Raw genomic sequence first — 27001 nt, forward strand, 5'->3', positions numbered from 1 at the left:
TGCTCTTCTCATCTCCATATTATTCCAGTTGGTTATGGAAGCCTGTTACAGGGTTACTGTTAATTGTCTGAATACTGTTCTTGGTCACCAATTCAAGCCATTTAGTTTGTACAAAAGTTTTCCCTTTCCTATTTTGAAACAACGATAGCTCTGCCTTCTTTCTTCCTCACTTTTAGCAGCCTGGGGGGGTTTTGCCAGGCGATGAAGCAGGAGTTGAAGTGGTTTTGCAAAGGACATTACCTTTCAGTAGCTTTTTGTTTATCAGTACTCAAGTCAGAAACACTGTGTTCTGGGCATGCACAGGACTGCATACAGACTGGGAAGGGGACTATTGCTCCTGTTCTGAAATTCCTACCCAGAAAAGGAGGCAAGCAATTGCTCAAATATTTTGCCTTTGTTTTTGTGAGCTGTTCTATGATGGTGCTGCTGCTATGATTTGATGCTTGATAGTAAATGTTTTTCTCTTCCCCTGATGTTGCCAGCATGTTCTCACAAAAAGCTGCTGCTTAAGTGAGGAGATGCAGGATGTGAGAAAGTAATCTGTTTGCATTGTGGAAATTGTTTGCTTTACAAACACCATCTGGATGATGTTTGTTTCTTTCTTTTAGTGTTTCAGTTTTTAAAATTGTTCAGAAAAAAAATACATTACAAATACAACATTGCATGTTCTGTTACTTTGTGTATGAGTTTGGCATCAGGCATGGTGAAATTGCTTGACTCCACCTCTCACCCTTTGGTTTTGTTTTTTTTCCTTAGCGGTGAACTTCAAAGAAGTTAATGAAGAAAACAAAAGAGAACTCTTCAGTGAAGTATTTTCTTCCATTGAAGCATTGGCATTCACATTTGGAAACGTGTAAGTTGGAATTCAGGAGTTTTAAGAGCTCAGTGGAGTTGAATCAAATTAAGACTAAATAACAAATACTTATATTTCCTTTTAGACAAATAGTGTCTGATACATTAACCTATATTAGCCCTATCTATAATACTTCTACTGCTTTGCCATGGTTGTTAGTATTTCTTCTTAACAAGGAAAGCAGTGATGGCATAGAAGTTGTAAGGAATTCAAAACTATTTCCAAAAATCTTTCTGCAAAACTTCCAAAGGATATTCGAGACTATCTGAATTTTTGTTCTCAGTGATCTGAAATTACTTAGGTTAAGCAACAAAGTAACTGTTCTTTGTCTTTCTGGTAGTATTTCAGACTTCCTTATGGGAGATGTAGACAATGGCTCGTCGCTGGGACTTCCTGTATCTCGGAGAAGTCGGGTAGGCTAACCACATTCTATTGGAGTGTGAAAGCTTTTAAAGGAGACCTTCATTTTCACCGAAACTCTATGCACTGTATGGCTGGGACATTTTGAGTCTTCTGAATGTTAAAGTTAAACCAGTGGGGGGGGGGGTAAGAAGTCCTAAGAATTTCAGGTACACAAATGTATTCTACGTGCCAATGATGGTTCAACTGGACTAGCATTCAAATATTAAAATTAACAACCTGCCTGTAAGTATACTTGAGATTTTTAAGAACTAAATACTTTACATGAATATACTTGATTAAATGAATGATTTGCATGCAGGAGTAGTTGAATTAGATGTATCTTATCTAGAAGTTAAACTGGTGTTTGACCTCTTTTTGGCTGTTAAAGACAATTATTCCTTACAAGTAACCTATTGTTCTTCCAGAGCCCAGTCTCTACCATAGCTGTTTACCAGAGCTAAAAATAGCAGTGTCAGCTTACAGGTAGTCAAATGAAAATATTAGGGTTTTAAACTGCATTGTAAACACTCAGAAGGTAAAATTTAAAAAAATATATAATTATATTCAGAATTTTTGTTAATCTAGAATCAGATTTTTAGGTAAATAATTCAAATTACTTTATAATGTATGCTATATAAATAATCATTAGTAATTGGTGCGTGTGACAAATTAAGCTGTAGCAAGGTGAAAAATCATAGATTGTTGTCTTACAAAGATTTTACCGAAAACTACAGAAAACTTACCATTCCTTTGTGCAACTTAATCATAGCAACACAGTGCAGTTTACAGCTGAGAAACAGCATTTTACATTTTCACTGTGCTTGATAACGCATGAGAGAAAGATGGATGATCACAAAGTGTCTTCTAATGCTGTAGTTGCTACGAAACTCATCTTTCCTAAGGGCATAGAGAGGAAAGAGACTACTCAAAAAACTGGTTACGGCAGGCATACAAGGAGGATTAGACTGCTGATACAAAACATGAGATAAAATAATATACAAGCCTGCATCTCAAGTAACTTTGTACTTGTTCAAATTGTTTCATTTATAATCAGTTCATCTGAAGAAGGAAGGTGATGAATTTGGTTTCTTTTTAATCTTGTACAGGCTTTGTAATGCAAAAATGCATACCCAAGGAGTAAGATATTTGTGATTCTAAATGTGGGGGTAAGGGAAATTCAAATGAAAGTTAGTATACAGTGAAATCAAGAAGCAATTTGAGTCTAGGTGCTCCAGAAGTCACCAGCTTATATTTTAAGGGCCCATTTTGCAGTGTTGTTTGCTTTTCCTAATGTGGAAGGGAACAGTTCTAAGTTTTGAAGCAGGTAGTATAACGTGGTTCAATTTCAGGGAAATGTCTTGTTACAACTACGTTGCATTCAGACAATACATATTTAACATATGAAACATTTCATTTGGGTTTGCTATTCAGAGAACAATTTGGAGGCCAACTAGTAGTTGAATTAAGAGGAGTTAAATGCAAAATATGTAAGTAGCTATGTTAACTATGCATTTTTGTAGTGGTATACGTTTGGTAGTTTAACATAGGAGCTAGCTGTATTTTAAAAAGATTAAAGCATAGCATTCTGGTAGAATTTTACATGTAAATCGCTTGAGGGTTAATTAAGGAGAAAGATTTTAGTTGCCTGTTCAATTAGGGACCTCCTAACAAGACTGTGTTGCTGGAATTGAATTGCTGGAAATGAGTGAACAGTTCTCAAAACTAAAATGATTTTAGTCTTACACAGTGGGAAATAATTTTTTATGACTTCTAAGAACTAAGTACCTATTGAGTTGATATAATTTGTTGTTCTTATTTTCTTGCTTATTCTTTCCTAACAAGCGTATCTCACTTTAGTAGCTACTTCAAGGTGGTATTACTTGACACCAAAATAAAAACTACGTCAGTAGAATGTTCATGTTTTCTGTGTAATGGAATATTGGTGCATTCAAAGCTGTATATCAACAAAACAAAAAATCTGAATCTAGGGATGGATTTCCTACCTATTCTTAATGTCATTCAATTTCATTAAAACTCTACAATTAGACAGTAACTACAGAAGCTTTCCACTTCTTTAGGAATTGGGCTGTTCTTTATCCTGTTGTTAGATTGAATTTAGTGCAACTAGTGTAGACCTTGCATGTTCAGATATATGGATAAACTATTTTTGCTGTGAAGCAAACAGTGATTGTCCAGGGACTTTTCTTATTCATGATCAGTTCCTATTTACATTTAAATAAAAAGACAAAAACAAACAATCCTACTCACACCATTGCTACCATTCCCCATTTTAACTTTGTCTGAAAATAAAAACAACACCAAAATCTAAAATGGAAGCACACTGTTCTTCTAAAGCTTAAGACTACTTTGCAATTTTTTTTTTTGCCTTTATCTTCTGCATGCTCTCTGCTTCTGAGTTTCCCAGAGTAATTCATCCATTTAAAATTATGCAGGTCTTTAAAATACATAAATATTTAAATGCCAGGGGGAGGTTTTTAGTAGGTAGACTTCTTCGTTCACTTGCTCTTACTTAGAGGCTCGCTTTACAGCACAGCCCTAGAAATAATTCTACTAGTACAAATAAAGGGGTGGCAAAATGTTGCATCAGGATAAAGGTAGGGATAAAATCTTACACTAAGGTAAATTCCATTTCCTTATTATTGGATTAAATTCTTAAGTTGTGCTGATTATCAGTGCTTTGTTAGAAAGTGTTACTCGTTAGCTGTCATGCCTACAGTTTGCACCTGCAAGTAATTTAGGAAAAATCATAGCTTTATTCCCCTAAGGAAGAAATCCAGGATTCTAAGGGGCCGTAGAATGGTCTGTTACATGGATATTACAATAGATCTGTGTAAAATGCTTTCAAAAATATAGGTAGGAATCACAGAACGTCCCAATTTGGGAGAGATGCACAAGGATCATTGAGTCCAACTCCTGAATCCACGCAGGACCAGACAAAAATCAAACCCTTTGTCCGAGAGCGTTTTCCAAATGCTCCTTGAACTCTGGCAGTTTTGAAGCCATGCCCACTGCCCTGGGCAGTTCCATGCCCCACCGCCTTCTGGTGCAGAAACTTTCCCTAACCCCCACCCGCCCTTCCCCCTTCCCCCCCTCCCCCCCCCCCCCCCAGCACAGCTCCATGCCGTTCCCTCAGGCCCTGTCGCTGTCACAGAGCGTCTGTCCCTGTGAGGAGCTGCAGCTGCCGTAAGAACCTCAGCTCCTCTGCGCTGAGCACACCCAGGGATCTCAGCCATTCCTCTAGACCTCTTGCCATCTTTGTAGCACTCCAATAGTTCCATGTTCTCCTTATTTTGTGGCACACCCAAAGCTGCATGCAAAAGTCCAGTAAAAGCTACTGGTCACTTAAATATTTAACCCAATCATTTTTTTCATCACAACCTTTCAAGTCAGTTGGTTAAAAGATACGTTGTGATATTCCGCTATTTGTAATGTCCCAGTTAACAGCTGTGGGAGCTTAGGTGGAAGCCTCTATTAGATGAGAGAAAATTACAGGAATTTCTTGCTTGATTTACAACAACAACAAAAATGCGGGCAGGTGATGTCACTGGATTTGTTAACCTATTAGTTCTAGCAAGAGCTTCTCTGCTTTTCTTCTCTAATTTGATGTTTTTATTTCTTGTACACCAGTCTTTTGAGAATCTCTCTGTGGAGTCTGGGGGTTCACTGCATGAAAGGGATGATATTCAAGGTGGGTCATTCATTTAATATTTAATGAAAACGGATACAGGATTGTGTTTATCTTTGTCTCTTTGTTTGTTACACCTTTGCTTCCGGCAAACTTTACCATAAGAAAATTACTATTGCAGAGGTTTTATACCTCTGTGATTAACCACTTGCGAATACTTTTCTGGGATAATTACAGAAAGCAAGACCCAAAGCACTTCTGTATGTCATTGTACAATTGATGTTTTGTTTGGTCACTTCCTTAAAGAAAGTTATGCTGACCATATGACTAGTAAAGATAAAATACTGTGACCCTTTAATTTGTTCTAAAACCTCTGTCAGTCCTGTTTAGAGTCAACTGGCATTAAAGAACAACTTGGGATGAGAGCTGCTTAAGTATCTACAGTTGGCTAATACTGGCTTTGCGCTCAGTGTGTGGTCATGTCTAAAATTCATTCCTTTGCACTCGATGCTTTATTTTCAGGACATCTTCGAGCAGAGGAGGTTGACAACATGCTCCTAAGGAATGACAGTGGAATTGAATCGGCTCTGTCATATGCTAAAGCGTGGTCAAAATATACCAAGGATGTAGTCGCATGGGTAGAAAAAAAGCTTAGTTTGGGTGAGTGGCTCTTTTTGGTATTTAATCAGCTTTGTCATGATGGAATTAAATCTGTTGTCAGGCCCCTGTGCTGCAGACTGTCAATAATGTGATTTCTAAATTAGAAGCTATTCCACTGAAATGGACAGAACTATTATCCATTTCCTATAATTAAAGGCCTGTAACAAAGTGAAGGTGGTCCTAGCCTATCTCTTAGAGGAAGAACGTAAAAAGCATTTAGCATGTGGTATAATTGTTACAGTGAACAGTTAATTGTGTGATCATTTTGTTTTGCCTTTTTTTTTTTTTTTACAGAAGTGGAATGTGCTAAAAACTTAGCAAAAATGGCTGAAACCATTAAAGCTGCTGTTGGACCGCAGGTGAGTAGTACTTACAGACTGTTTCTAAGTCTTCAATATACATTGGAGGCTTTCCCCAGAAGAGAAGATTTGGGGACACTGAGGATTAGATTTTTTTTTTTATTTGATACAGCATTGATTTATAATGCAAACCACTGTAAAAGGTTTCTTGTATTTTCTCATCCACTCTGAAAATTTGGATAAACTTGTTATTTTTTCCTCTAATGTCTTCTATGCTTTGTAGTTTGGACTTGTAGACTTTTTGAGTTTTCCTAGTAAAATGAAATGTAACTGAGAAATCGGTTGCTTTCAATATTCATACCTAAATGACCTCCACACACATTAAAACTTTATTAAGCGCAATAGGAAGTCTAGTTCGATTATAATGACATTTATGATGTCAGCATACCTCTGCATTGCCTAGGATACTAATGTTTTTTCTCTCTGTAATTTTAGGATTATATGCCATTCCAATCAATATTCCTTAATGCTCTTCAAAATGATATTGAGAACAATCAACTTTGGCAACAAACAGCTGCTGCTCTCCAGTCTAACAAATTTGTGCAGGTAATGCTACAGCAAATGATAAATATGTTTTTTAGATTTTTTTTTAAGAAGTTTTGTAACAGCACAGATTATTTGAAAGAACAAAGTTTCTGCTTCTACGTCTTTTACATACTCTATTAATGTTTCCTATTTAGCCTCTTCTGGGAAGAAAGAATGAGTTGGATAGACAAAGGAAAGAAATCAAGGAGCTTTGGCAGCGTGAACAGAAAAAAATGGTTGGTATTTTTCATATCTTACAGTGTTAAATCTCAAATTCTTTGGAAGGTCAACGTTTTCAAGCTAGGCTGTCTCATGTTATGTGCTTCAATTCACATGTAGAATCTGTAGGGTTTAGTTGATGTAGAATGTAACTACCAATTTCACAGCATATTTTGTAAGAGGTTATTTTTTTATGACTTAGTTTAAACTACAAAGTACAGATCTGTGCATGACATCTTAAAACATTACATTAAAAAAAAACAAGAAAAATTTAAATCATGACTTTGCTATTTTTTTGTCACAATCTGCAGCAAGAGCTGGAAGCTTCTCTAAGAAAAGCAAAGTTGCTATATATGCAGCGCCAAGATGAGTACGAAAAGGCCAAATCCTGCACTGCTCGTGCTGAAGAGGAGCATCTTAGCTCAAGTGGAAGCTTTGCAAAAGATGTCAGCAAGCAACTGGAAAAAAAACGAAGGCTAGAAGAGGAGGCTCTTCAAAAAGTACGAATTTTTGTTACTTATTGGTTTTGCTCATACTTTCCCACTGAGATCATTGGAGCAAGTGTTCTGTTCATAATTCTTCACTTTAATTGTGCTATGTTCATTTGGGCTTTTATACTAAATGGGAATCTCCCATTACAGGCTGTGCTTTGTGTGTGTGCTTGTAGTTTTCCTCACTTCTAGTAGCAAGTAGTCCATCAACCTTTTTTTACTTGTGTTTTGTCTAGGCTGAAGAGGCCAATGAATACTATAAAGCAAGCATGGCAGAAGTTGAAGAAAAAAGAAGCGATTTGGAAAGCTTTAAAAGTGATGTTTTAACACAGCTTCGGGAACTTATTTACCAGTGTGATCTAACTCTTAAAGCTGTAAGTATGCTTTTTTAAAATACTATTGGCAGTAAGGCAACTTGACCTAATTTTTAAGTTGAGGTATGTGAAGATTCTTAAGTGTGAAAGAAAACTGCTGTACCATTGACATCCACCTCTGATGTTATGGATGAAATCGTAACAATCCCTCCAGAAGGTGAAAATTGCCCTTTTGGTAGCAACAAACCATGCTGTTTATCCTATTCAATCCAAAGTAGGAAACCACTGGAACTCATTGCTACTTGGTGTGTTTGTTAAGCCAGAGAGGAAAAGAGGAATACTGCCTCATAGAAAGGACCTGCAAGTAGACATCTAGGAATCCTGCACAAAATCCGCTCCTACAAGTTTTACTATTTCCTAGAATTTTCTAGTAGTAGTCTTTAAATTGTCTTGATACTAATTTGAGAAATACCTAGTGAGTGATGCACAAATACTGTAATATTTCTTTTCCTAACAGGTAACAGTTAACCTGTTCCAGCTGCAGCATGCACAGGTTGTATCTCTTCCAGTAAACTGCCAGTCACTCTGTGAGAGTGCCAAACTTTATGACCCTGGTCAGCAGTATTCAGAGTTTGTGAAAAGTTTGCCAAAGGAAGGTGTTCGTATTGAACGAGGTTCTTTTGAAACCCAAAGCTCCCAGATCGATGGGTGAGTCTCAAACTAATGGTAGTATTTGTTTGCTTTAGAATTAAATGTAAGAGATAGATGTTTAGCAGTGAAATAGAACTTTTGGAAGAATATAACGAGTCCTGGTGCTTTACCATATTTTAACATACTTTCTTTTACACATTTTTGCTAGTTGATTACTATGTATTATGTTGACATTGAAATCTGACTTAAATTCCAAAGCAGTGTCACTTTGCGTATTAAGACATGCGAAAACATTAACAATTGCTGTGTAAGGATTCACTTCTTACTGCTAGTAAGCTAGTTAGTATTAAAAAAAAAAAAAAAGCCAACAACTTCTGTACTCTGGTGCTTACTGGTGTGGCAGTAGTATTTGATATTCAGTTTTTGAAAAACCTGAGGTTGTTCTTTTGACTGCCTTGCTGTTACTGTACATGTTTAGGTTTTGAAAGTGTTGGGAAGGAAGCTGTGTTGAATTTTTGTCTCATGCAATAAAAATTTAAAAGTATTTTTCCAAACAGTGTGAAATGGTAGCTTTTACTGTTAATCTATTAAAGGCATAGCTAATAATAAAATAATAAAAATAAGACAAAAGGATTTGTGTCAGTATTTGAAGTGCTTTGTCTACCTTGAACTTGTAAAATAGTCATCCTGGCACTGAAGTGTGAGAGTATCCATTCCAATCTGTATGTTTTAGGTTCTACAGGAAAGTGCTGTATTCTTGTCAGAAGAAAGCTAAATACAAAAACCTAATAATTGAGTCAGACTTGTACCAACAAAAGCCAGGAAATGCTGAGTTAAAGCAGGGATTCTTTGTCCTTGTCTCTCAACTTCCTACCTTTTAAGACTGATTTAGACTGTATTCATAAACTGTAACCTGAGGGATTTAACTGTGCAACTCCCCAAGAAAGTGTTAAGTATGAAATTTCTAACTTTTTAATACTCTCCTAGCTATTTACTGCCTAAGAATCATACCAGATCTTTCTCCTCTCCCCGCCGCCCCCCTCCTCCCCCTCCCCCACCCCCCTTTGTTTTCTTTGACATGGCCTTGTGATTCTTTGAGAACTCTGCATTTATTTAAGTGATAGTAGCTTGGGCAAATGCATGTTTTAATGTTTTCCAGTCTATTTCCTTCTGCTGGATTGGGTAGAATTCATTAAGCAACGGTACTTGGTTAGTAGGCCTTTTTGTCGATGGAGTACTTTACATTGATTAGACTTAATTGTTTCCTGTCCACATCTTGAGAGCAGATTTTTACAGTGGATTTAGGTCTCTGTCAGGTTCAACATATTTACTGGGTTTTTTTTCTGTTTTGCCTGGTGTTTCCTTTTTTCCTGTTGCTGTTGTTGCTCTTGCTTTTCAGGCAGAAAAGTAGATCCTGCAGCAGTACCTGGCAAAATTTTAGCATCTATATGTTTATTTGTGAATAGTGGGTAATGGCAGGGCAGAGAATCTTTCAGAGGAAAGTGTGAGAAAAGGATGGAATAGCTACTATATTCTGGTCTTTCAACGGATTTGCTGTATTTTCAAAATCTGAAAGATAAGCCATTAAACCTTGCAGAGATCTGAAAGAGCTGATTTACATGAAAGAAATGTATATACTTAAAGCAGTATGGCAATTTATCTTTAATTATAGTTTCAGCTTTATTAATGACAGGGCAAATACAAATGTTCATGAACAGCAATGAAATGAAAGATGTTTAGTGCATTGGGATGGAAAAAAATCATTTAATTCTATATTATTCATGCTTCTAATTACTTTCTTCTTTTTGAAGGGTTTTTAATAAGCAATCAGCCAGCAGTATCCATACATCACATGGTAACTTATCTCAGTGTTCAGGAGACTTTCCAACCCAGATGCTAGATGATGTGGGAAGTCCAGTCTATCATCGTTCCCAAAGGATTGGCGAGAAGAGATCTTCCAGCAGCACAGATATCCAAGGTATTTCTGTTTCAGCTAGAGTTCAGTCTCTAAATAAAAATACCAGGAAAAACAGGTGCTTGATGACTCACCATCAGAAACAGCACTAAAGGGGGAAAAAAATCATTTTAGAGTTTGAAGTCTGAAAGTAGTTATGTTCTCAAGTATCAGAAAAAATGGAAAACTGTCTGTACGTGTAGCTTAGATTCTCTGACCAGAAAAGTGAGGTGTAACTCAGACAGCTGGTTCTGTTAAGCTCCATATATCAAATTATCTCAATAAATATCAGCAATTTGATCATATATTTTTTTTGTAAATACTGTGTTGATTTTAGCTGTTCTGCAAAAGTATAAGTATCAGGTTCTTTTGAAAGTCATTTTTTTCATACTGAAGCTTTTACAGATACATGTATGCTGTTCATATAACTGTAGCAATATTTTCCTATTTTCAATATAACAACTAGTTTTTGTATAAAAAGACTGTCATTTTGTTCTTCACATTTGTAATTGGTGGATTTTATTTCTAAAAGTGATTCGAGGGCCACCGCCATTCAGATCTTGGTCAGTTGGAAACCAGAGTGGAGGAATGTGCAGTGATTCTGAAAGTGCAGGGGGAAGCAGTGAGTCACGATCTATGGATTCACCATCTGCTAGCCCAGGTACAGCTACAATTACTGCTATACTAATTTTTAAATCTTTACTTGGACTGTTTAAAATTAATGAAGAAGCCATTGTTAATTTAGCAAATGTTGGACAGAGCCTATAATGACAATGAGCAGATGGTTGGAAGTGATATTTTAAGCTTTCTGAATTTTTCTGTCATCTTCTAGGGGATTTTAAAAGACGACTTCCACGAACACCTTCTACTGGTACTATGTCATCTGCAGATGATCTTGATGAAAGAGAACCACCATCTCCTTCAGACTGTGGTAATGTTGCTTCCATACCTGAATTTCCCAAAGGATGGCTGTTGTCATATAGTGTGACTCTTCTTTTTAATGAGCTTGAGAAAAATACACTAAATGTATTGTGATTACTAGCATATTTGTTAAATCAGTATTTGAGCTTTTAAGAAGTTTTCTAGGCAGTTTACTATACAGATTAATTTTAATTTTTTTATCTGTAAAACAAAGGATTTTTTTTTTTCCAGAGTTACTGGTAGCTTGGATCAGTCATGAAAAGCACCAGTTGGTATTGTGTTTTAGAACACTTTAAGTATTGTTCTAATGTTATCATAGAGGATTGAGATTGTGATGGTTTTTTGTGGTTCTGTATGGGTTCTTCTGTGAGTGTGTATTCTTTCTGTAATGTATAGTTATGAAGTACTTCCAAAACATTACAAGCCAAACTGTAATCACCTTTCATATTCCAATAAAGGATTTTGAAATAGATAGAATGAAACTTGCATGAGTAGTTGCCTAATCTGTGACAATACTCCGATTAAATATCCAAATATTTTCACATGCCAATGACAGAGAAGAAAACTGATATACTTAAAAATGAAAAACTGTTTAATCCTACTTTTATGTAAGGCAGTATGATAATTAATCTGTTATGCAGTCTGTAATGATGTTTTGCTTCCTTGTGATTCTACGGCACAGTTCTTTAAAAAAAAAAAAAGAAAGAAAAAAAGATACCATATCTTGTTAATAGATATTACAATGACTGAAACAAAAATTTAAACCTCTCCAGGTTTAAATGATCTGACATCTGAAACTGCAAATTCTCCGGGACCTTTTAGAAACACTAATATGTCTAAAGCAGCACAAACACATAAACTACGGAAGCTGAGAGCTCCATCTAAATGCAGAGAATGTGACAGCTTAGTGGTATTTCATGGAGCTGAATGTGAGGAGGTAAGTTGAAAAGTACTTTAAATTGCTGCTTTGAATTTATGTGAAGTTGAGAATTTTGTAAACTTTTCTATGTTAAGTAGAGATTTTATGGGTCATAAAATTCTCAAGATCAAAGACATCACTGACTAATAAATCTTGTTTGCTTATGGGGATGACAAATCTTTGTTTTTCCTCGTGGGGTGGCAAACATCAACAATATTTCGCATGGTGTTAAACTGTGTAAAACCATGTACTTTTTCCTCTCCTCTGTAGTGCTCACTTGCATGCCATAAGAAATGTTTAGAGACATTAGCTATTCAGTGTGGACACAAAAAACTTCATGGAAGGCTTCACTTGTTCGGAGTGGAATTTGCTCAAGCTGCTAAAAGTGTTCCTGATGGCATTCCTTTCATCATCAAGAAGTGTACATCAGAAATTGAAAGCAGAGCACTGAATGTCAAGGTGTGGTCAAGTTTGTTTATAAAAACTTAACTTAGAAATACTTGGGAGGGAAGGGGAGAGAACAAAAAAAAAGAATCACCTTTCAAAATGATAATTCTTTACTGTTAATCTCATCTGTTATACTCTTGCACTTGCTTATCAAATTAAAATTGAGCTGTGCTGATCTTTTAATTTCAGGGTATCTATCGTGTGAATGGAGCCAAATCAAGAGTTGAAAAGCTTTGTCAAGCTTTTGAAAATGGAAAGGATTTGGTTGAGCTCTCAGAACTTTATGCACATGATATTAGCAATGTTCTCAAGCTGTATCTTCGCCAGGTATATGCTTAACAGGTCAAATGCAAAATCACTGTAATATAGCATATTCCTTCAGTTCAAGCAGGAAAAACTCCTTTTAGCAATCCTGCAACTAAAGACTGTATGAATGCCTTGTATATTTCCAGTAGGGTTTCTTAATTTTCTTATAGAGCATGTGATGGGGCAGAGAAAGCTGTGAGATTACTGACAGCTGGTATTAAAATCTAGGTTCTGCATGGGCACAATGTGTGTATGCACAATGCCAGTACTATTTACAGAATTAGCTTTTATTTATCTGTTTGTGGTAAAGCCAAACCTTTTAAAACTTTTGGTTGCTGTATTTGTGTGTTTCATGCGTACATCAAAACATCCCCATATTTTTGCTTCAACACGCAAACAGATACTAATATTGCAGTTAATGTATGCTAGTGAATGTCTGATGAAACATAATGGTCTTGATGCCCTCATCATGGAGGGTCTATAAATCTTTTTCTTTCAAGATGGGAATTTAAAGCTTTAGGATTAAATTTTCCATCAGTGTGTACCTAATGACTAGGATGTTGCCCTGCGAGATTGCTGTGTCACTCAAAAAACTCAGTGACTCTGAAAGGAACATTCCTTAGGTGCGTGGTTTGGTCCCATCTCTGACACTAGCTGTTAAAAATAAGCCCTCTTGGGAGCATTCCAATCCCACAGTCGGCATTAAATTAAGTACTTTTGTAAAGCTACAAAGCTTAACTGGCTATTTAATCAAATAAAAAGGATAGCATATTATATACAACTTACTGGAGTAGTTAGAGGTGTTGTGCTGTATTTTGAATATGGCTTAACTCTAAAAGTAGTTAAATAACATGTTTTCTTGTCTTATTACTTCCTTTGTAGGTAATGTTTTTTTGTTTGTTTGTTTTTAAGGCAGACCTGCTCATTTTAAATGTAGGAACAATGTTTTAGAATCCTGATTTAAAACCTATTTGACACTCATTAATGCTGATTATTTTGAGCTTTACTATTTTTCCTACTTTTTTGCTTTTATCTAAGCTGGCACAAGGCAAATAATCAGTCTAGATTTAAGTTTGTTTTCTTTTGTAATTCTTTCTAGTTTATTAATATTCACTTTGCAGTACATTGCTGTTACACTGAGGCAATACTGCCATCATTTTTTCTAAAATAACTGTGTTATAACGTAAAATCCAATTAGAAAACTGGAATATGCACCAAACTGGATATCACATGTAATATACTCCCAAAGATAAGATGAATAAATACAGCGTTTTAACACGTACTGTTCTGTATCTGCAATGTAATATCTTCCCTCATAGCAGTCACCTTGAAATCTGAACCTGTGTTGGTAAGTGCTCAGTGTTGAAGCTCTTGTAGCAAAGGTCTAGCAAAAGATGTATGGAAGGAAGTATAAGGAGGAGTTTCTTCACCCAGATTTTTTTTTTCTTTGACAAACTGTGGTTTGAGCTAATAAACAAAGACTAAACATCTTTAAAAACAAACAAACAAAAAACAAAAAAACACTAGACCAGACAAGATTGAAGGACAACTAGAAAGAAACAAAAGTGAAGATTCAGGCTTGAGTAGTTTCTGATATGTTCATGTTTCTTCAGCTTCCAGAACCCTTGATTTTATTTCGGCTTTACAATGAGTTCATTGGACTTGCAAAAGAAAGCCAGAGTGTCAATGAAGAATTGGATGCTAAGCAAGCTAGCCCCAAGTCAAAGAAAAGACAATCGATCTGTATTGAACTGAATAGGATCATCATTAAAATTAAAGATCTTCTGAAACAACTGCCTGTACCAAATTATAACACTCTTCAGTACCTTATTGGCCACCTTCACAGGTGAGAAAAGACTTCAACTGCCAGTTGATGTTGAAAGTTGAACTGTATACAACGTAGTGTGTATTAGGAAACTCTTGTACCTTTTGGAAGACAGTAAAAGTTACATTATTTGTATTCGCCACTGTTTTTTTCCTAGAAATAGTTGTGTGGTTTTGAGCATGCTGCAGTTGTGTTCTTCAGTCATATACTACATCCTTATGCCAAAAGAGAACATAGTGGTGCTTCAAAAATAGCATAAGTAACGTTATAGTTTCGCTGCATACTTTAAACCCTACAAACTTAAATGTAGATCTTTTGAGTCATCACATTACTAGATTCTAGCCTTTGTTTCCCAATCTCCCTTCCCTTTCCTCCCACCACCCTCCTCCCAATTCCTTAAAATTCCAGATGGCCATTAATGATGCTAAATAAAGTGTTAAAACACCACACCCTGTGTGGAAGGGGCTTACTCTGTGTTGCTGTTAAGTGCTATCTTCAGTGATGATTCTGCCTGCTACCTGTCTAAACCCACCTTAAGTTTTTTTTATCATCTTTTAGCCTCTTCAGATATAAATGAGAATGAACATCTAAAATATTTCTGAAGTAGTGAAACCCTCTAACTCTTTGAGTTTTTCTCACCTCTTCTTATGCAGGGTTACAGAACAGTCTGATGAAAATAAAATGTCAGCTAGCAACCTTGGCATAATATTTGGCCCAACTCTGATCAGGCCACGCCAAACAGATGCTACAGTTTCTTTATCCTCACTTGTGGATTATCCATATCAGGCCCGGGTAGTGGAGCTGCTTATAACATACTATGAGAAGATATTTGATGTTTCATTGCAACCGTTTCTGAGCACATCACAGACTGAAGAAAATGCCATTACAGTCAGAGTTGCTTTATCAGCAGAAGAGAGGGAACCACAGCAGCAGAGGAAGTCATTTGTTGCTGTGAAGGAAGTGAGTCACTTCTCTTGTACTTTTCTGGGGAGGAATGTCTTTTCTCTTGTTCTCATTTACTTTTGCTCTGACTTCTGTTAGCAGGGTGTTCCAATAGCTTCAAGTGAAAACAGAGCTTCAGAAACAACTGCATTGCTTTTGGAATCGAACAATAGCAAGAATGCAAAAGAACAAGTAGATACATCTGTAACTGGTTAGTGGGCTTTTATGTACTGAGTTGGTAGATAAGTAGCAGTCCTGGTTTAATCAGATCATACTGTTTGCTGCTCTTCAATTTAGACCAGTAAATCTTGTCTAAAAGTTGCTAGTCACTGCTTGATACAGTGTTTGTTTTCTTAACGGGAGCAGGATTACATCTTTTTAAAGGCTTTTGGTTAAAAAAGAACGTGTTTAAAGAATCAGTTTAAAGTATTTAAGAGAGCACAACAGTTGTTGTGATTTCTCTTTGAACAAAATAAATAAACTTGTAGTGACTATGGGTTTCTGCAATCTACTATGATGCTATGAACCAATATTGAGTAATTCATGTGTTTTGACTATTGTTTCCTCCAGAACATGTGTCACTGCAACTTGGGGGAACTAAATCAGAGGGCTCTGGGAAGAGTAATTCTCTACTAGAATCATCAGCTACCAACATTTTGGACATTCATATTTCTGCTCCAAAAGAGTCAGGTACAGTGCAAAATCTGGAAGTGTTAAAATCTTAAAAATGAAAAATAAATAGGAATAGTAAAGCACTAGCAAAAGAAAAAGAGTATATGATAGTGTGGTGTCTCTGATTTCTTCCTCCTTGGTCATATCTGTACATTAATTGTTTTAATGTTATTGAAATGCTAATATTTGGCTATTGTGGGATACTCTTAGTAATGAGTACAGAATATACCTAAAAGCTGTTATCCCATTGCTGTATGAGCTGTGAAGAGGTCATTGGTGAAGCTTGCATTCTGTCTAAAAATTCTGAAGACTCGAGTAACATCTATTTGTGTTTCTAGGTGATGCTGTGAATCCAGCTTCAGAGAAAGACAGTCATTCATTTGTTTCTGCAAGTGAAGAGAGCTGTAAAGTTAACTTATTTCCTGCAAAACCTAATCGTCAAATTACCAAAGTTCCATTGAGGGTTCCAAGGACAAAACCAGCTATTCGCCCTGTGAGCTTACCTGTAGATCGAATACTTCCTCCCTGTGTTTTGAATGAGAGAAATTCACGAAATGCAGGAGTTGTAAGTCCAGAAAAGGTTGGCAGAAGCCCTACTATTGAAGAAGTTTCAGAGGTTAAGGCACTCCCTGCTGTCAATACATTCTGCAGACTTTCTTGTTGTGACACTCAGATGCTTCAAAAAACCTGGGACAAGCAATATAAACAGTATGATATCACAGCAAGGACAGCAATGATTGTGACAAATGTGCCCCAGGAGAACCGAGCACTTGAGGGTGGAACTGCAGGTGCCTTATCATCATCATGTAGTAACAGTTCAGCTAATGCCATTCTTCCTAGTAAGCCATATTCTCTTTCTGTCAGGTCAGGAAGGACAGCAACAGATGGGAACAGTCCTGATGCCCATTCTCTTGCTGCCTTCAGGGCACCAAGAACACTACAACCACCCCCAGGGACATTTTATAAACCACCTCCTAACAAATCCAAACAAAGTGAAAGGAGTTCAGTAGAACAAGCCAAAGCTTGTGCATCAACAAGTGCTAGCTCTGTGCTTCAGCAGGATACTGTGAAACTGGCTAGGAGCTCTGCACTTCCATCGGGCAATCCTGGACAAAGCACAAATGAACAAAAAACTGGCTCAGAGGATACTCACTCCACAGATTTGAAACCTGCTTACCAGAGACTAAGGCCAAAAAGGATCCAAGAGCTAGAACACAGGGAAGCTCACTTTGTATAGGGTGCAAATTCCTCTTGGACTGAATGCAATGTGTTGATCTTGTCAAAGTGAAGCTTCCCCTGACCCTTTATCATTTGCTTTCCCTTGAGAATCCTACTTTTGTGCCATATGGGAGTTATTTTTTATATATGCTGCCTTTTAAAAGTGGGGGGAGGGGGGTGTGGAATTGTGATGGTAATGAGTCAAATATTTTCTTGTAATTCAGTGGATTTTCATAGATTTATTGCATTCCCAGTCTAGATACAGCCAATGGATTCATTGAATAAGATATATAGAGCTTCATTTCATTGTATGGAATGAAGTGCTTAACTATAGAGGAATGACTATCACATGTAGCAATGAAATGACATATTTTTCATAATAGATGTTATTAATAAAAATTGAAGGCCTGGTATTCACTGTTTAAGCATAAACCAAAGCTTGTGCTTTGCTCTATAAAAGCATTTGTTCAGTTTTCTAATCTGTGCAATGAAGGCTTTGCTCCTGAACAGACTTACATACTGGCCACCATGGCCCATAATTATGTATCATATGTGTATATTTAGGCAGATGTGGTTATCTGTTGCCAGTTCTCTATGTTGTCACTTTAATATTATTATTATTATTATTTTGTACAGCAAGAATGCACTTACTGAGCTTCACCATTCAGAAGCAGCTATTGAGCCACATCTGGTTTCTTGTGTAGCTTAGTGAGTGGGACAAATGTGCACAGTCTGTTTGGTGTGGGTGCCCCTGTGGGGAGGCTCAGCTGCAGCGGTGCTGTCTCTCCTAGCGGACCGAAGCAGCAGCGGTTTGCTTGCTGTAGATCAGTTTCACCGTTAAGCTGGTGTCACTGAAATGAAGAGCATGGCTTCCAAGTTTCAGCAAAAGACCTGAAAATAACCAAAAATCCACAGCAGTAGGTGCATCTAACTGTTTCCACTTTGTATTAAATGGTTTTTATGTGTACACCGTTATATTTGCTTTGAAATATATTAACTTGTTAACATTTCAGTGACTCTATGGTTTCTGTATCTGGGTACCTTCTAATTTATTAAACAATGGACCGTTGGCCTTTGCGACGATAAATACTTTGTATCTCTTTGGGGGCGGGCACACTTCCCTTAACCAGATTACCATTAACCTGACCTTTTCTCAAATGCTGTATAGCACGGTTTTTTTTTTTAGCGTTGTACTTCCTACAGATGAAAACCAAAGGGGCTCTCAGAGGATACAAAAACCCGTAGATCACCTACTTTAGTGTTAAATACACGTGGCGATGCCCGCGTGACGGTTATGCTGGAGCCGTGTGCGGCGCTCCCTCTGAAGGGGAGTTCCTTCCAGAGCTTTCCTTCCCACCCGTGGCAGCAGGGCGGCCTGAGAAGAGCTCCGCTTTCTGTCGGTTGCTGACCTCGCTGTAAGGCCGCGCTGTGCAGTGATGGCGCGGTGAGGCGCTTCCCGCCCGCGTGCAGCGCGCCTAGGGGGGCCGCGGCGTGAGGGACGTGAGGGCCGTGAGCCTCGCGGAAAGGACGTCGGCTTTCCTTTTGAGTGGAAGTGTTTCTAATGGCCCCCCGTTCGTTTCGGTTCTGATGCAAATTTCTTCAGGTGTTGTCTCGAATCCCCTCCGCACGACTAATGGCAGCGACCCGCCCACCTGTCCAGGTGGCGGCTCGGAGTCGGAGAGGCGCGGCGTGAGCGACCCCCGCGGCCTTCCACCGGGGGGACCTTTCTGCGGCGCGTTTGCTCGGTAATGAGATTTTCTGAAGTCGTACTGCAGTGCCTCATCCCTCTTAAAGCTTTGGCAGAGCACAATCTCCGTAATTCCCTGACCTAATTAGTCGTGACAGCTGTTTGTTTAGCAGCCCCTAAAGCCGCCAGAGCTGCCCTTCTGACGGCATCTTTCCAAAGGCAAGCTTTGCTCACATCTGAAGAAAAATCTTAGCGGCGTATCAGCTTGTGAGGCGGTAGGGCGTTGTGCCGGCGCTGCTCGTCCCTACCTTGAGGGAGGATTTTTGTTCAGGAACTTCAAGTTGTGGATCGCGCTGTTCTGCACCAAGCTCAGGATTAAGGTGAGCTCCTCACGCGGGGCGGTGCCGTTCGACACCTGCAGCGCGCGTTTCTTTGCAGCCGAGCTGAACGTTCCTTCAGAGACCTTGCTCTTCCTGCAGTGCTTATACGAGGTAAGCTTTTGAGGTGAAGTTTCCAGTCTTTATTGCTTGTATTTAAGAAGTCCTTGTTATGCTTTCAAGTCCATGAATTAATTGGCTTTTGAAGTAGAGGCCTAATTAGGTCATCTGAAGGCTTACAAGAAATGTTCTGTAAATACTGCTAGCGTGTGTTTTGTGTGTTTGCTATATTTTAGTTTAGATCACGTTTATATTTTTTTTAAGTGACTCCTCTACATGCTACTCTAGTTCATAGTACGGGAATCCCAGAGCATGCAAACCTGACTGGTTTGTGGTGGAGTTGCACCGAGAAGTGCTGCGGCAGCGCCCAATGTACTGCAGCTGTTGACGTGCCTTCATTCTGCAGGGCTGGAGCTCACCTGAAGTAACGTGCAGGCACCATGTCACCGTGTCTGGGCACTGGGCTCTCAGCTCTCACTGTTCTGCTCTACAGATGTGCTTCTGTCAAGCCATTGTGCTTGTCAGTGGAAGCAGATTGTGTTGGGAAAATGGGACAAGTCATCTTTATTTTTCACTAGCGAAGTAGAGGGATTCTGATACTTAGAAATAATGCTGTTTTATTTAAACGTGTCAACATGGAAATACACTGCACAGCAGGAGACTTTAAAACTAAAGTTTATATCTGCACTTCCATTTCTCTTTGTGAAGGGATAGGAGTTCAATTTCTAATAGAGATGCATGGAATCCTTGAAAAGAATTCTCACTTACAGATGGAAGAAAAATCTATCCTAAATCTTGTGAAACATAAAACATTTGAGAGGGGTGAATGTGAGGGGAAAAAAAAAACTCCCTTCTCAGCTCCTGGTTGGTAGCTGAAAGTCTACGTGAGTAAATCGGATTATGGCAGATGTAGAATGCATTCCTTCCGAGTTTGTGCCTGGTATGCCGTGTGTGATTGTTTAGCCATGATATGCCTTGCGTAGATAGGGGTAATTAGTCCACTGCTAAGCCTGCATGTCACAGGACTTATTTAAGGTGCCACATTTGCTTGTTTTGAAATAGAGAGAAATCTGTTAGATTTTTATCATCTTTGATTCTTAGAAATACACGTCTTTCAAAAGGAAGTTTAATTGGCTTTTCTCTGATTTCTTGCCAGTACTTCTGAAGTCATTCTGTCTGTAATCTTACGATCAGTACAGTTTCTTCTAGTTTCTGTACACTGATTTCTGTGCATCTTGTTTTTTGCCATCTGTTCAAGTATCACTGCTCGCTTCCTTTCTCTCTCTTTTCTATAATTCTTTCAGTAGCTGCCATAACAAGAAATTGACCCGCTTGACCCAACTGCATGTTCTTGTCCTTTCAAGTCACGCCTTATCTGAAACACATCAGGAAAAAAAAAATTGAAGCAACTTTCCACTTGGATTTTCCACAGGAGCTTAGGATAACTGAGTGCAGAACTTAACTCAGAAAATTCCATCCTGACTGTGTAGATGCAGTTTTCTCTATGTGCACTCATCTATTTATTCACTTCTCTGTAAAAGATGTTTACACATGCTCCTACAGTTCTGCCTCAGCTAAGTTGTGTTAGCCATTAATCATGTTACCTTTCTAGCGAGGCAGTGCCTGAGAACAGTCTTCTTTGTTTGTGGTGGAAAGAACCAGCTAAGAAATTGTTGGGACACTGGAGAGCATTCTTTCTGAAAATTGAAAGTGTTGGCTCATGAATACACCCGGTGCACACATGCATATATTCAAAGCTATCTTTGTGGTAACTGTTAATAATTTTAGAGAATTCTTCTCTTAAAGAGAAATTTTTATGGGAGTGTTTACTAGGGATGTTTTTTATAATTTGCTGCACAAACAATAGTCAACCAAATTTGACTTAGGAATCAAAAGTCAGAAATAAGTCAAGAAATAAGAGAACAAATACAATAATAGTAATACTAGTATTTAAAACAGTTGTTTACAATTATGGCACTTGTAGGTGAGGCGATGGGAATGTTTAATTATGTCTCACAGTGACCATTATGACTTATTTGTGCCTTTGTCTTCTGTAAATAATGTAATCACTGACTTATCCTAACAGAACATGTATGCCACATGACCATATGTATTCAGGCATGTATTCATAAACATACAGCACGAGGAACGTTATCTTGCACTTGTAAGCATCGTGCAAAGACTGTCACCAAATCTGCATTTCCACTTACAGCTTTTGTTAAGTTCTGATACAGACACGGAATGCCTCCTTTTTTTTTTTTTTTTTTTTTTTGCTGCTGCCAGCAGCAACTGTAGGTGGAGCTACCCCAGGAACTGCACGGTGTGCTTTGTAAGCTGAACCACATTTTCTCCTCCCATGTGAACCGGTTGGCCCCACATCAGCTTTCTGTGTTTACTTTTGAAGATCACACTCTACCAAGCAGAAGTGGGTCACAGGCACTGCTGATGATGTTGAACATAAAAAATATGCATATATACCCCACTGTTATTGTTGTGATGTAAAAATCTAATTGAGGGAAGATTAGTTTAATCTGCTAGAGCTGTTTCTGTGTACTGTGCAGGAGAGAAAAACGCTGTTTTCTTAAAATAGCTTGTACTAGTCTTAGAGCTAAAATATTTGTTTGCTGAATAGAAGAATTAAATTGTCTGATTGCCTTGAACATAGTAGCAGTGCTTAAACACAAGTTACAGCTGAACAGCAGCGCTAGTTTCTCTTGCCATTAATCTGAGTGGACTTCAGCAGCCCATGAGGCAGCTTCATGAAGCCCTCAGTTTCTCTGTTAAAGTTCCAGCATAGAGTCTCAGCTGTGATATGAAAACATGTCCAGGAGGGCAATGATCATGCTTATACAGAGCTACTGCCTGGTGGAATCACTGCTGGAGATGTCTATTTAAACACCTGAATATGAAAATCTCATAAAAACAAAGATGCAAAAGCCTCACTGGTCACACACTGCTTTTCTTGCTACTGAATCTGATCATAAACAGATACCACTTAAAGGCAGGCTATGTTAGAGATGTGCAATGCATCATTTCATCCTAACGTGTACCTCCATACAGCAAATGTTAGCTGAGGTAGGACAGCACTTGCTGGAAAGCTCTCCGAGTGCACCTCCAGAGATCTGAGTTAAAACATGCCTGGTCAGGTTGTATTTAGCTTACTGTATTTCTGTAAGTGTGACTTTGCAGCTTGCTGACGTTTTGAAAGTTCTAGAAAACATTGAATAGAAAGTATTGGGTGACAAGAAGAGACTTTTTCTTCAGAAGTTGTGGAAATGGTTAATTTTGTGTCTCACTCTGTTCATGGCTCTCTAGAGAGCCACGATCGATGGTCTGGACTACCTTAACTGGATAGTTTTGCACAGGCATTGCAGTAACAGGCTTTCCATGCCTTTACTGAGAAGTTCAGCAGCAGTGTTTATTTTGTCAGGATCACTTGTGAAAATATGTGGGGCACTGCAGTTCTGACTTGTATAGTAAGCCTTGAAGATGTTCCTGGTCTTTAGAACACTTTATCTAACAGAAAAAAACATATATTTGTGCCACCTTAATGAAACAAACAGAGCTTAGAGAAAGGATTGACATTCCAATGAACTAGGTTCAGAGCACTGGGAAAGAGTGGTATGTTCTCTAAGCGCGTATCAGCAGGCATACAGCTGAAAGAATCTGCTTGAAAAGATACTGAGGCCAGTGCCTGCTTGTCATGTTAATCAATTTAAGAATTAATTGCACATTCTATTCTTAACCTGACAGTAGTGGTACCAGAGCAAGTCTGATATGTCAGTACCACTGGAGGTCAGGGGTACTTTTCTGCCAAAAGCAGGAACGCAGTGTAGGTAAGAGAAATTCTTGATAGCTTCTGATAGGAGGGTGTGACTGATACAATATCAGCAGGGTAAGAGGACCCTTTGCTAACTGCTGCTGACTGTTTGGAGAAAAGGAATGTTCTGGGGAACCTCTAGGGTTAAGCCAGAAAGAGCTATTGTTTATTGTTGGCAGCCAGCCAAAACATGAAACTGACTCATTTTTAGGCCTTCCTCTTACTGAACATGACACACAATACAGAAGTATCTCATTCACATCGTTACTGTCATTTGTCTCCTTATCATTAGCTGAGAAATAATTCCTAGCGCAGACACCTTTCTGTGGTACCAGCTGTAACACCATGATACGTGCTATCCAGCAAGTGTCCAGGTTATAAAAGTTGTCCCTGTATTTCCCTGCTGAAGTTCAAAAACCAGAAAAAGAAGAAAGAAAAGGCCCTTTATGAAGACTTATTGTTACTTTTTTTTTTTAAATCCCTTTCTTGTTTCTTCTGGTGGTACTTTAGAGATTTTAAGATAGGATTGAACTTCAAGAAATTTGATTAATTTAAGTCAAATTTATTTCTACTGAATTAAAATCAGCATTTAGCTTTATTGTGCTATGTTGTAAAGCTAGTGTCAGTGATTGATATAACTAATCCTTTCACTTCTGTCAACAGTGTATGTACTTTTTTTCCTGAATATATGCCACAAATCATTCTCCTGTAGTATTAGTATTCCATGGGATAGAATACTATAGAATATGCTGTGTAGTATACTGTAGCACTCTACAGTATTAACCGCTAGGAAAAAAATAAAGGAAGAAACCACAGAATAAATGGATTTATTTTTTCCTGTGGCTTGGGAATTTGAAAGAATCTTCCTACAGTTCCTCAGTAATATGCTGCTGATAGAAGCAAGTTGTTTTTGTAGGCCCTTGCACTGAGCCCCCTGGAAGGAGAGCCAGTTCCTGTAAAAGCAAAATTAGTAAAACATAGATTTACATATGCCATGGGTATAAATCGCATCCCTTAAACCCGTTATCTTCAGGCAGCAAGTGTGCGCCCTTCTAAATATTATCAGTCTTGATTTGCATTATCTTCTGAAAAGCTGAATAAGTTCGTAAGTGTAGGGTTTTTTCCAGTTTTAGGAGGGGCATTAATATCTTTAAACTTCATTTTTTTGTAACTGAATTTCTTCTAAGTGCCTATACTGTTCCTAATTGCAGTTGTTTCAAGCCACCACTGGTCCTGTGAGCAGAATGTTGCTGCTGTTAAGAATGAAGATATATCTACATCATGACTAGTCACTTCAGAAGCTGAGCCCAGGTAGAGTTCTAAGTGTACTGTTTCTAGGTACTATTTTTTTTTTTACCATGGACCTACTCCATTACTTCATTGTAGTGTTTTATTCTACATAAATTAGTAGAGGTTAAATCCTGACCATATATTTCTATGTTAGTCCTCTCGAGTGATGCCCAAGTAGGAAAGAATATTTCTGGGTTGGAAATGAGTTACTCCTTATGTATTGTCTTGCTACAGAATCTGAAGTTTATCAGAAAAAAATCTACATTTTCTAGCACAAGTGTTAACAGACATTCTATCTGGCAATTCTAATCTCATTTATGGCCTTACACCGTGTATGGGAACTGTTGAATCACGGCCTGAACCTCTGATTGACCACTTGAGGCAAGCGCTGAGTCAGCTGCAGGGACACAGGTGAACGCAATTTCACCTGAGTGACTGGAAGTCACTGAGCTAGGCTCCACCCCTCCTAGACCCCATTTAAGGGCTGACTCCCAAGGAGGAAGGATCTCTCTCTGGAGATCACTCCTCTTGGAGCCCTTTCGCAAGCCTGGGACACGGGTAAGATCTTTATTTGATTACTCCTTTGTAACGCGATAATCTCTCTGGTCCAATGCCTGTATACCTGTTTGCCATACACACTGCAATTGTTCTTTTTGCTAGCAGTAGTACTGAAAGTTAGAGGATAATACACGTATGTATACATTAAAAACAACGTATGAATGTGAACTGACAGACTATGCACTATGAGGAAATCTCTCAGTGACTTAGAAGAAACACATTGGATAGTTCATTTATGAGCCAAGAGGAAGAAGTGGAGATGCCAGACCATTGGCAGAGTAGATTTCATGGCCTTGACATGAAGGCTCGTATTTCCTTTCACAGCAGTTGTGGAAAGATTGCAGAGCATCCATCTGGGGTTTAGAGGAGGGTAGGAGGTGCTGGAACAGAACTGTTTCATTTATCTAACTGTAGGATTCATTCTTGAGAACAGCAACGGGTTCAAGAGTCCTGAGTGTAATGTGAGAGCATCAGAAAACTGGCTGCCCATAGTCTGCAGCTCAGCAAAGGCAACCTCAATGGGAACTCCTAAGGAGCTTCAGGTGCTACTTTAATGGCAACAGCAAGGTGTGGTCTCTGCTGGAGCTGCATGCAATCAAATATAGGATGGTTTCTAAGTGAGAATGCTCTTAAAAGGCATCAGCTGGTTCAGATGCAGGACCTGCTGTAAATGACATCATGCCAGAGTGTTGTCTTGAAGCTCAGCCAATCTTTTTTTCTTGGACTCTAAAATCTTCCAACAGTTAATTGCTCAAAACTGTTCTGGATTGGGCAAATGTCTGAAGAGTATGATGTGCTTTTCCTCAATTAATGAGTATGAGAGGAAAAAAAGGTGAATGTTAATGTCTAAATTTTAGTTTTTTCTATCTCTAGTCTACACAGAAGAATCAAATGATCAGTCAGAACTGGTTTCCTAGTGTCATCTCTGAGGAAGATGGTAAAGTGGTCTGGAGCACAAGTCTTATGATGAACAGCTGAGGGAACTGGGATTGATTAGTCTGGAGAAGAGGCTCAGGGGAGACCTTATTGCTCTCTGCAACTCACTGCAAGGAGATTGTGGTGAGGTGAGAGTCAGTCTCTTTTTCCAGGTAACCAGTGGTAGGACTAGAGGGAATGGCCACAAGTTGTCCCAGGGGAAGAAGTGTATGTCTTCAAACCACCAAATGTCAATCTATTTACTTTTTATAACAGCAGTTGTATTTTATAACTAATCTCATTTCCTGTAATGCTGGGGAACTTGAATCATTGCATTTCGAGTGACACTGAAAACTGCATGAAATGGTTAGCCTACGATATATAGAAAATGTTGCAAGTTTTGTCACCATCAGTTTTGCATGTTTTTCTTTTTTTTCTCTAGACTTGATGTCTTGTTATTTGATCCCCAGTAAGCAACATAGCCAACCATAGCTAAGTCTCAAATATCGCACTCCAAACCTTTTACATGCTCAGTATGTCAGAAGAGACCTTCGTGGTTTTTTGGAACCTTTTCCAGTAAGGTTAGCAAGGACTCATGCCGGTCCTTCTCCCCAGTGCCGTCCTCCTCCTTCCTGGGTGATCTTAAAACTTGCAGCTGAGATGATTTTCTGAAATTATCAAATAAATGTTACCAATTTTTGTGTCAACTAATATTATGTTGAAGGATTAGGCCAGTATATTCTGGTGTGCTATCCAAGACTTGCCTCTTAAAACCAAACAAAATCTTTCCCCCTTAATAGGTTTTTTTTTTACAAAAAAAATTCTAAAAAAGTGACAAGAATGTCTCAACAAACCATCAAATCTAGAGCAGTCCTGTCTGTGCAGTTCCTGATGCAGATTTGGGTAACCTCCAGCAATCATGTCTATGTCATAATTGTTATCGTTACAAAGTGTTTTCTAATATCTAACT

At 38.3% G+C, this 27001-nt stretch overlaps 2 protein-coding genes across 10 annotated transcripts in view; both read left to right on the forward strand.

Moving 5' to 3' along the window:
- Positions 1-18331, forward strand: part of ARHGAP29 (Rho GTPase activating protein 29) — a 50663-nt gene extending 32332 nt beyond the window's left edge. For 3 of the 6 annotated variants that reach the window (NM_001396195.1, XM_025152833.3, XM_015290634.4), the window contains 21 exons: positions 757-853; positions 1194-1266; positions 4904-4964; positions 5424-5561; positions 5856-5920; positions 6356-6466; positions 6601-6681; positions 6976-7164; positions 7392-7529; positions 7987-8177; positions 9932-10098; positions 10607-10735; positions 10907-11005; positions 11769-11932; positions 12185-12373; positions 12551-12688; positions 14281-14513; positions 15146-15452; positions 15534-15645; positions 16005-16124; positions 16445-18331. In NM_001396195.1, the coding sequence (NP_001383124.1) occupies positions 757-853; positions 1194-1266; positions 4904-4964; positions 5424-5561; positions 5856-5920; positions 6356-6466; positions 6601-6681; positions 6976-7164; positions 7392-7529; positions 7987-8177; positions 9932-10098; positions 10607-10735; positions 10907-11005; positions 11769-11932; positions 12185-12373; positions 12551-12688; positions 14281-14513; positions 15146-15452; positions 15534-15645; positions 16005-16124; positions 16445-17343 (3701 nt within the window). In that variant the 3' untranslated portion in view covers positions 17344-18331. The remainder of the gene's footprint in view (positions 1-756; positions 854-1193; positions 1267-4903; positions 4965-5423; positions 5562-5855; positions 5921-6355; positions 6467-6600; positions 6682-6975; positions 7165-7391; positions 7530-7986; positions 8178-9931; positions 10099-10606; positions 10736-10906; positions 11006-11768; positions 11933-12184; positions 12374-12550; positions 12689-14280; positions 14514-15145; positions 15453-15533; positions 15646-16004; positions 16125-16444) is intronic. The other 3 variants (XM_015290633.4, XM_046944435.1, XM_015290632.4) reach the window with 2 other exon arrangements.
- An 881-nt stretch (positions 18332-19212) lies between these two features.
- Positions 19213-27001, forward strand: part of ABCA4 (ATP binding cassette subfamily A member 4) — an 87139-nt gene continuing 79350 nt past the window's right edge. For all 4 annotated transcript variants that reach the window (XM_015290703.4, XM_040705039.2, XM_040705040.2 and 1 more), the window contains exons 1-2: positions 19213-19502; positions 24480-24579. The gene's annotated coding sequence lies outside the window, so the exon portion shown is untranslated. The remainder of the gene's footprint in view (positions 19503-24479; positions 24580-27001) is intronic.

Source organism: Gallus gallus, chromosome 8 (assembly GCF_016699485.2).
Source record: "Gallus gallus isolate bGalGal1 chromosome 8, bGalGal1.mat.broiler.GRCg7b, whole genome shotgun sequence".
NCBI classification, from domain to species: Eukaryota; Metazoa; Chordata; class Aves; order Galliformes; family Phasianidae; genus Gallus; species Gallus gallus.